This window comes from Equus caballus, chromosome 21 (genome assembly GCF_041296265.1).
Source record: "Equus caballus isolate H_3958 breed thoroughbred chromosome 21, TB-T2T, whole genome shotgun sequence".
NCBI classification, from domain to species: Eukaryota; Metazoa; Chordata; class Mammalia; order Perissodactyla; family Equidae; genus Equus; species Equus caballus.
In genome coordinates, this window is record NC_091704.1 from 41478817 (window position 1) to 41489762 (window position 10946).

A 10946-nucleotide genomic window follows, 5' to 3' on the forward strand; every position below is an offset into this window, starting at 1 on the left:
AGCTTTGAAAAGATAAGAGAAATTCTTTTTTGCTTGTTTGTTTTTTATTTTTTATTATGAAATTTTTCACCCATATATTCTACACCTAGATTTAACAAGTGTTTTTCCTTAACAAGGTAAGAGAAATTGTTTTTAATAGTGCAAATTAAACTCAAAGAACTTATCTATCTCAAGAAAAGGAACATTTATTAACATCACTAAGCATCACAGAAATGCAAATCAAAACCACAATGAGATATCACCTCATGCCTATTAGGATAGCTATTATCAAAAAGATAAGAGATAACAAATGCCAGGAAGTAGAGAAAAGGGAATCCTTGTGCACTGTTGGTGGGAATGTAAACTGGTGCAGCCACTATGGAAAAGAGTATGGAGGTTTCTCAAGAAATTAAAAATTGAACCACCGCATGATCCAAAAGAAACAAAATCATTATCTCAAAGAGATACCTGGACTCCCGTGTTCATAGCAGCATTATTCACAATACCCAAGGTATGAAAACAATCTAAGTGTCCGTCAACAGGTAAATGGATGAAGAAGATCAAGTGTATATATACAGCGGAATATTATTCAGCCTTAAAAAAGAAGGAAATTCTGTCATTTGTGATAACATGGATGAATCTGGAGGGCGTTATACTTAGTGAAGTAAGCAAGATAGAGAAAGACAAATATAGTACTGCATGGTATCACTTATATGTGGAATCTTGAAAAAACAAGTCAAACTCATAGAAACAGTAGAAAATTGGTTGCCAGGTGTTGGGGGTGGGGGAAATATGGAGAGGTTGGTAAAAGGGAGCAAACTTTCAGCTCTAAGATGAATAAGATCTGAGGATCTAATGTAAAATATGGTGACTGTAGTTGATTACACTATATTGTATGATTGAAATTTGCTAAGAGAATAAGACTTAAATGTTTTCACCAAAAACAACAAAAAAGGCAAATATGTGAGGTGACGGATGTGTTAATTAACTTGGTGGGGGGAATTCTTTCACAATATATTCGTATATCAAATCATCACATTATACACTTTAAATCTCTCAAAATAGCTTACAATTTTATCTGTCAATTATACCTCAATAAAGCTTAGGGAAAAAATAAAAATGGAACATTTAAACATTATGGGCTTGTACCATAATACTTCAAATATTAGATTCTTTAAAGCATTAATTAAACTTGGGATGCATTTCTTACATTTTTATATTTAAGATCCTCATTTCTGCATACTTGGAATAGACAGTTCTTATATTTTAAGGATTTGTCTTAATTCATGGTATTGTTTGCTTCACTTCTCAGGTACCAGCAAAAGCCAAACGTCTTACTCAACAACTTCCCTACCACCGCCTCCACCATCCCATCCAGCCAGCCAACCGCCATTGCCAGCATCTCACCCATCACAACCGCCAGTCCCAAGCCTACCTCCCAGAAACATTAAACCTCCCTTAGATCTAAAGTAAGCAAAAGATTATCTTGCCATTTCTTTGTCAGTCTCTTGGCATAGATTTTCAAGCTATGTTTGGCTGAATGCTAAGGGTTCCATGGTAAACTGCTGGACCACAAAGGTGGGCAGCTGGGAGGGAGAAGGGATGACTGCGCAGGCTGATCTCGTGCCCCCATACCCTTGAGCAACCCTTGTTTATCTGTTTTTACTGTGGTTTTCTTCTTATGAGTACATTTGAAGAAAACTTCCACTGCCTTTTTAAAAGTTCTGAAGCATTCCTTGGGTCTGCATCACCACCATCTCTTCCAACATCACCACCACCACTATTATCATCATCACCACCACTATCATCATTACACCATCACCACCACCACCATTACACCATCACCACCACTACCACCATTATGTCGTCACCACCACTACCACCGTTACATCATCACCACCACCACCACCATCATCATCACCACCACCACCACCATTATCATCACCACCACCACCACCATTACATCATCACCACCACCACCACCATTATCATCATCACTACCACCACCATTATCATCACCACCACCACCACTACTACCATATTTTACTGGCTGCCTATGATGTGCTAGGCACTTTACGTATATAATCCCTATAACCTTATCAAGTGGGTTGGGTCATCATCATTTCACAGCTGAGGAAACAGAACTTCACAGGGGCCGGCCCCGTGGCCGAGTGGTTAAGTTCGTGCGCTCTGCTTTGGAGGCCAGGGGTTTCGTCAGTTCGGATCCTGGGCGCAGACATGGCACCGCTCATCAGGCCATGTTGAGGTGGCATCCCACATGCCACAACTAGTAGGACCCACAACTAAAATATACAACTATGTACTGGGGAGAAAAGGCAAAGAAAATAATAATAACTTTACAGAGGCTAAGCAACTTCTCCAAGATTACACAAGAATGTAGAGGAGAAATTTGAGCCAATGTCAGTCTGAGGCCAAAGTAAATGTGTGCTTTTGATGACCCTGCTAAATGACCTCCTTTAAGTAAAAAACTGCAGGTTTTCTCTTACGCTTCAGATTTTTGGCTGTGTGTTAAAAATCTAAGAAACTTTTATTCAAGCACTCTGGCTTAAATTTTCTTACATGGTACCTTTCAGAAATGTCAAAACTGTGTGGGTTGCTATGCATGGGCTATTTATCCATGATTTACCAGAATAACTGGCTGAAGAAAAGTAAGTGGAAGATGGGAATAGAATGAAATGTTGATTTAAAAAGAAGTATTCCGACAATGGCAAGCATAGATCCTTATGGCAAGCCAGGCTAGATCTTCTCTTTTTTCTCCCAGAAGATTGCTGTACGTGATTCTCCTTTACCACAAATAGTAATATCCCAAAACATTTAGCTATAGATTGTTTTTCCTTCACTTCAATCCCATGCCAGTTTGATGTTCTTTACTTTTAAAGTACTTAAAATCCATAATCTATGTGATAGAATCTGTCAATAACAATGATTGACAGCTTTCCTTAAATGCTGATGACCACAATTTAGGGCAGAGTGGAAAACACAGTTGTCATGGGTAGCCTCCACTTTGTTTCACTTATACTTTTTGGGAGCTTAAAGGCAGTAACTAGAAGGTGTTAGAGGAGCTTAGTGGCTGTTATCTTGTAAATAGCCTGCACTGTGCATTTACGTTAACTGTATATTCTTCCAGGCATTTAAGTTTACGAATTCTAGTTTAAAGATTCTAATACCCCATGATATCCAGCTACCAAATAAGAGCGTAAGCCATCTGCCTACTGACATATGTGCTAAATAAACATTAGCTTAATTAAAATAACGAATTAATGTGTTCCTATATACCCCTAATTTCCGTGTAAATTATTTTCCTTTCGCATGTATTAAATCCTGTTTCTTTTTCCTAATTTTTTTCCTACTCTGATAAATTTAACCCACTAGATTTTGAACTTACTACTTTTGAATTTTACTGTGTGACCCTATCCCAGCTGCTGGCTTCAGTCAGCCTTCTGGATCTTGTGTAATTCTAGTAAGAAATTTTAATAAATACCTCAAGAGTGAATTCCTGAGCGCTTCTAAGACATGAAGACTGGTATTGTTTGATCACAGAAATTGTGGAGAGGAGTATTTGGCATTATTCCTGCTGTTTTGGGTGTCCCCAGGACCACCCATATGTTTGATGACTCACTGAAAATATTCACAGGACTCACCTTATAGTAGGACTCGTGGCTAAGATTGATCACAGTAACACTCCTTCAAAGCCTGGGAGCAGACACACGGAGTGCTCCTTTCTCCAGCTATAAAAATGCAACAAATATGTAATATTGCTTCCCAGAGAAGCCCATTAGAGACAGATTTTTATTGAGAGCTGGTCACATAGGCACCTTCTGCCTAGTAACTACCAAAATACCAGACTTCTAGAAGGAAAGCAGATGTTCATGATAAATCACATTGTTTACATAGTCTAGGCACAGCAAAGCACTCTCATTGATCAGGCAAGTTTTCTTATCAATGTAAGGAATGTTTTAGAAGCTGAGTTCCCAGATACAAACCAAGGGCCAATTTTGATAGCAGATTCTTCTAAAAATAGCAGCCTCAGGCCTGCTAGGTTAACTCTTTTTCCTGTCAACTTACTCCCTAGAATCTATTATGATAAGGTGGGGAATACAAAGTTGTAGAAGGAAGACAGGATTTTAAAAACAATTCTCTAGTCAGTACACCTTCTTCATAAGGATGCTGGTCAATTTCCCAGCTTTGCAGGGAATTCTTGCAAAGTTGAAAAGGGCCTGTCAACCAGCCAGACTCAAATTCTCACTGGTAATATTGTTTTCATCAGAAATTAGCAAAACTCACTAATTGTAATAAACTTTACTTCATTCCTATTTCCATCTTTTTTTTTTCCTATTTCCATCTTATTAAGGACTCCTAATTAGAAAATCTGTTTCATCTAAGAATTACCAGCTCCACAAAATACTTACTCTCAGAAGAAAGATGGAGAGGAAAAAAATTCTGTGTTATATTACCTAGATAAACTATAATTAGAGTAACTGAAACTTAATTGTCAAATGGAGAGAAAAGAGGAAATGAAAGCGAAGGGACACCTATAAGACAATTTTTTTTCCAAAAATAAAAATGTGGCATATAATAAAAGACTTTCAGGCTGCCGTCAGAGAGTTCAAGAAAATTCCGAAGAGAAGAAATGTCTGCATTAGAAACTTTCCCCCAAGTAGGAGAAGCCAGATGAGGTACAGAGAGGAAATGAAAGCAAAATGGGGCTTAATGTTGAGGTGCAAAAATTTATATTTCATGTGAGAAGAAATTTACAGGATGATCTTTAAGTAAAATTGTGAGATATGGATGTTTCTGTGCTTTTCCTCATTTTACCACCTTTCAAAGCACACACATGTATGTTTCCCAGGTGTTCCCTCTGTCAGCCTGCAAATGCCATTCCTCCCCTCTCTAATCAAAGGCCACTCAGGTCAAATTCTAATAGATTTTTTTACATTCACTCAACAATTATCTTTTGAGCCACAATTTTGTGCCTTTGTAATATGAGTCAGGGAATATCAGTGAACAAAATAAAGATGCCTGCCCTCATAAGACGGGGGAAGGGGACCAAAGGAATAAAAATAATAAACGAGTCAAGGATATAATATGTTAGGGAATATCGAGTGTTGTGGGAGAAAATAGAGCAGGGTTAGGTGGTGTAGTGTGAGGGTGGGGTTGGGGACTTCTTGTTGCAACTTTAAGCAGAGAGGTGAGGGCAGCCCCTTTATAAGAAGTTATACTTGAGCAAAGCTCATGGAAGTGAGCGAGGTAGGCATGTGGATCTCTGGAGGAAGACCATTCCAGGCAAAGAGAACAGACGGAACAAAGGCCTAGAATGTTCGAGGACTAGGAAGGATGTAACTAAGGCTGGAGTAGAGTGAGCAAGAGAAGGAGTTGGAGGAAAAGACTGAGTTCCTATAGGACCTTGTGGGTCAGGCTAGAGCTTGTGGCTCTTATCCTAAGTGAAGTGGGAGCCACTGAAAGAGGGTGAGCAGAGCAGTGATGTTTTCTGGCTTCTATTTTATAAAGATTACCTTAACAGCTGTCTGAAAAGAGACCTTGGCCAATGTTGAAGCAGAGAAACCAGCTAGGCAGATATTGCAGAAATGCAGGCAAGATATGGAGGTGGCTCTAACTAGGATGATGACAGTCAAGGTGGGAAGAGGTATCCAGATTCTGGATATATTTTGAAGGTAGAAGCAACAGAATTTGGATTCAGGGTATGAAAGAAAAAGAGGATCAAAGATGCTCCAACGTGTTTGACCTGAGCCACCATAGGGATGACGTTTCTATCACCTGAAATGGGAGAGGCTGAAGGTGATCGAGTTTGGGGGGGGGCGGTGAGGAGGAGATCCAGAGGGCATGGCTATGTTAAGCTTCTCTTAAACATCCAAGGTGTCTCTTAAACATCCAAATGGGGATGTTGAGGAGGCAATTGGGTATAAGAAGTAAAGAGTTTGGGAAAGTGTTCTGGTTTAAAAACATAAATGTGAGAGCCATAGGCATGTATTCCACACAAATTCTTGAGACTGTTAAGATCACTGTTAAGGAAATGAGTATAACTAGAGAGGAGAAGAAGTGACCCTGGGCACTCCAACTGTACGAGGCCTGGGGGAAGAAAAATCAGCAGAGGAGAGTAAAAAGGAACAACCACTAACGTAGGAAAAACACAAGCATGTGGTGTCCTAGAAGCCAGGTAAAGATAAAATTCCCAAGGAGTAGGCAGCAATCAACTGTCGGCTGAGGATGAAGACCAAATAAGTGAAGACTGGAGGACAGTGTGGGTGAAATTTGGGGGAGTAATGGGGATATAAGCCTGATTGAAATAGCTTTAAAAGTGCATGGAAGGAAAGAAACTGGAAAAGGCAAGTATAGACAATTCTTTAAGGAGAAAAAGGAAGCAAAGAAATGGGGCAGTCACTAGTGGAAAAAATGGAATTGAGATTTTTTTCTTTCATGAGGAAGATTAGCCCTGAGCTAACATCTGTTGTCAATCTTCCTCTTGTTGCTTGGGGAAGATTATCATGGAGCTAATATCTGTGCCATTCCTCCTCTACTTTACGTGGGATGCTGCCACAGCATGGCTCGATGAGCAGTGTGTAGGTCCATGCCCGGGATCTGAATCTGAAAACCCTGGGCCCCTGAAGCAGAGCATGTGTACTTAACCACTACTCCACTGGGCCAGCACCCAGATTTTTTTTTTGATGGAAGGAATAACAGTCTGTATCTTGGTGGAAATGGTGGAAAGATCCATTAAGAGGGGAAAATGATAATGGTGTAGAGAGGGAGAATTCCTGGAACCAAGGACTAGAGCAACTGGAAACCAGTGCTCAGGTGGGGGACAGGCTTCCCAAAGGAATAAATGACTGATAAGGTTTACAGCTCTCACTAGGGTGGAGAGGCGGTATTGCTTAAGGCAACAAAAGGAATCTCTAATTGAGATCAAAGAAGGAATTTCAGGAGGTATTGGTGGGCTTCATCACCTACCTACCTCCTAGAAGTCACTTGTAATTACATCTTCAGGTCAGGATGCCTTCAGAACGTAAAAGATTGGAGGCAGGTGAGAATTAGAAATAATAAACATCTTTAAAAATAGACTAGTTGAGGCCAAAGTTATATTATATTTTAAACTGTATTGTTTCCCCACCTAGTGGTCAGAAAACAGCTAGCTACATTTTCTGCTATTTTACTCAGACATTTGATAAGGAGTTGAAATGGATCAAATGAGCATGTTTATCATTATTAGCGTTCAAATCAACATCTGTAGTGTAACATGTTTTGGTACTATTTTAAGAAATTAATTATAATTTTAATAGTATAATTAATTCTTCACATGAAAACAGAATCAATGGTTACATATTTTGGTATACAAAACAAATTACATGGTTATTCGTAGTAATGAGACAGGAAAAGTGAAGTAATAAAAAATAATAAGTAGTGGGAAGTCACTAAGATTGGAAAAGATTAAACAGTTCTTACCCTGAGGTCATTCTTAGTCAGTATAAATTTTTTTTTGTCTCTAAAATTAGAGGAAAAGTAAGAATTTACCATTATTACCTTTTTATTAATTAGAAATGCTTAAAAATTTCTGGAATTTGAGCCCTGCCATATCATTCGTGCCTTACCAGATAGTCTCACCTAACTCAGATTGGAGAGCATTGGCTTCAACAAGTCATGGTTTTACAATTCCTCATGCATTCAATGTGGGAAGTCATGTTCCAGAGAGAAGCTGATACGATTTCATTCTAGTAAGGGCAGGTATAGAGCAAAGTTTTATGTGTCACTTAGATTTCCTCCATCTTCTTTTTAAAAAAACCTGCCAAGTAAAAGCTAAAGTCATGAATAGCAAATAAATTATAAATATCAATAGCTTTATAGCTTTAAAAGTCAGGAGCTAGAGCTCTAATAGCTTTCTAAAAATGACAGCCACAATATTAAATTAACTTCACTTTTCCTATTTCATTCTGCATGCGTTAGCATACAAACAAAGAGCTCTGGTGAAGGGCCTTCTTGAATAGCCGTCCTATAACAGCTGATAAGCTTCCTTTTCTTCTCTGTTACCCCTCCCTCTGCGGAGTTTTCTGTGACTTGGATGGTGACTGGTTTCATTGTTTGTTTCTGTGGGCCTTTTCTCAATGCCTGGAACACTTTTTGAGCACTTTGTGACAGTTTGATCTGGGTTTATGCATGACATTCATCCATTCTCTTCCTCATCTTTTTCCCTTTTATTCTTATCATTCTTATTTTTATCACTATTTCATATTTATTGAATATTTTAATGTTATACATATTATAAATTCAGACCTACCTAAAAGAGCAGTAAGATTTGTACGCTGTAATGTTGGGTCCATGAATAAATGTGTGCATGCAAACATTGCCTATGAGTAATAAATGGTTTGCACAAACGTGCAGGCACATTCGTATGAATATGCTGTACAGACACCCTTCAATTTGCAACTATTTGTTATTCATCCAAGTGTTTTAGGAAGTAAACTTCAAGTCCAGTGATCTTTTTGACTTAACATTCTTTTTCAAAAATCCTTATAAACAATTCACTTTAGTAATAAAAATTCTTCTAGTTTCTTAGTTTTACTGAGACATCATTAATTCATCAAATAAAAAAAAATCAAAGTCTATACATGACAGGAATTATTCTAATGGCTTTCTAAAAATGACAGTCATAGTAACAAATTAACCAACAAAGTGACAACCTCTTTCCTCAAGGGGCTTATTGTGTCATAGTAGGAAGACAAACCTGCAAGCAATTACTCTATAATTACAGTCAAACAAAATAACCACTATAATGGAGCAGGTATGACACAGAGACGCAGCAACTGCGTGGGCTTAGGGGAGTCTGGGATAACCTCGCAGAGGAGGGAGAGTTTAAGGAGAGGCTGACAGATTAAGGAGGGTCACAAGCAGGGAATGATGAGAAGAAGATTATTCCAGAAAAGGAAAACAGCACGGGCTTAGCACGGGGGAACTAGAAACCAGCAAGTGTTCAGAGTGTAAGTTAGTTCAGTATTAGTACGTGAAAAGAAGATGATGCAAGAAAAGGAAATGTGAAAAATAAAATTGTAAAAGAACAAAGCTGATCATGAGAACCTGGTATACCATGAAAAGAGCTATGGATTTTGTTCTGCAGAATGTCAGTGTATTTTGATGTCAAAGGGATTTACGTCTTGTGCTTTTAATTAATATTCAGTTCATTAAAGTTGATAATGCAAAGGCCTAACTTATTTTAAGTCCTTTACATAACATAACTTGCCATCTTATTTATACCTCAGTAAGTTTTATTTGAGTAAGAATAATTATTTTCAGGGGGATCTTTGACTGATGATTGAACAACTCAGACTAAGTTTTTTCAAATCAATAGTTGTGTTTATAAATTTAGTTAATTAAACTTCCTTACGTGTTTCACATTGCATGTATAAATTTATATACTGAATTTTATTTTTAAGCATTTCAAATACCTGACTACAAATTTAGTAACTCCACTAAGCAAAACCCTCCCAAGGCTTAAATGACTCCTGTAAATCTATTAAACCACATAGAGTTCTGTTAAATATTCCAATTGCATTTGCTTTATACTTTGCATTTTGCATTATACTTTTTAAGAAGCATATTTATTTTGAAAAATGTTAAGCATATAAAAAGCAGGGAGAGTAGTATAATAAGCTCTCTTGTCCCTTTCACCAACTTCACCAATTATAAACTCATAATCAATCTTGTTTCATCTATACCAACCTCACATCCCTCTTCTATATGTAGTATATTGACTATATGTAGTAACATAAAATACAAAGTCAGTGTTCAAATTTCCAATTGTCCCTTAAATTGAGTGTATGGTGTCTTGTTTTATTTTGTTTTTTGGTGAGGAAGATTGGCCCTGAGCTAACATCTGTTGCCAATCTTCCTCTTTTTGCTCTATTTTGTATGTGGGATAACGCCACAGTATGGCTTGATGAGTGGTGTGTAGGTCTGCGCCCAGGATCCGAACCCACAAACACTGGGCTGCAGAAGCAGAGTACTTGAACCTAAGCACTACATCACCAGCCAGCCCCAGAGTGTGTGGGGTTTTTTCAAGTTTGAATAAGAATCCAAGCAAAGTCTACCCATCTTTATTGGCTCATATATTTTGTAATTCTCTTTCGAGAAAGTTCACCCTCTATCACTTCTTTTTCTATTGATTGCAATGTATTTGTAGTGGAAATCAAGTCATTAGTGGGCATTGTAGTTGTTCTCAGTCTAGATTTTGCTGGCTGCTTCCTATAGCGTAGCTTACGTGTTGCTCTCTTTTCTGTATTTCCTATAAATTGGTAGTTGGATGTACAGGTCGCTTGATCAAATTTAGTTCTTTTTTTTTTGGCAAGATCCCATCCTAGGTGATGACGTATTCTTTTATGGGGAGCCCGTAATGTCTGGTTGACTCTCCTTTTTTGATGTGAGCAACTGTTGACATTCAGCACTTAAGGTCCATACTTTTCGACGACAATAAAAATTCTAAATCAGAAATTTTAAGTTGATTTGACATACCTAACTGAATATTCTCTAATGTAACAAATCCCTTAAATATTATAAGTACTTAAAATGTTGAGCATATGTATATTGTCCCAATAATTATAAAACTTATTCCATAAACTTTCGTACCATGGGTTTGACTTATTCCATCACTTCTGTGTTTAATTCCGAATCTTTCAAGACCAAAAAGACTTGGGCCAGGCCCAGTGGCCTAGTGGTTAAGTTCAGCATGCTCTGCTTCAGCGGCACGGGTTCGGTTACCGGGTATAAACCTATACTGCTTTGTCAGCGACCGTATTGTGCTGGCAGCCCACATATCAAAACATAGAGGAAGATTGGCACGGATTTTAAAGTCAAGACTACAAAGACTCACTCAGGGAAACAAGTGTTTTATCGTGACCGAGCTAATGAGGTGATTAACTAGGCCTTTACACTTATCCAAATTA

The 10946-nt window shown here is 38.0% G+C and overlaps 1 protein-coding gene across 10 annotated transcripts in view; it reads left to right on the forward strand.

Moving 5' to 3' along the window:
* FYB1 (FYN binding protein 1) overlaps positions 1–10946 on the forward strand; it is a 159087-nt gene that overhangs the window by 111379 nt on the left and 36762 nt on the right. For all 10 annotated transcript variants that reach the window (XR_289206.4, XR_011430135.1, XR_011430132.1 and 7 more), the window contains exon 3: positions 1292–1448. Coding sequence is in view for 3 of the 10 variants with exons in the window: in XM_070245888.1 (XP_070101989.1) it covers positions 1292–1448 (157 nt within the window). In the remaining 7 variants the exon portion in view is untranslated. The remainder of the gene's footprint in view (positions 1–1291; positions 1449–10946) is intronic.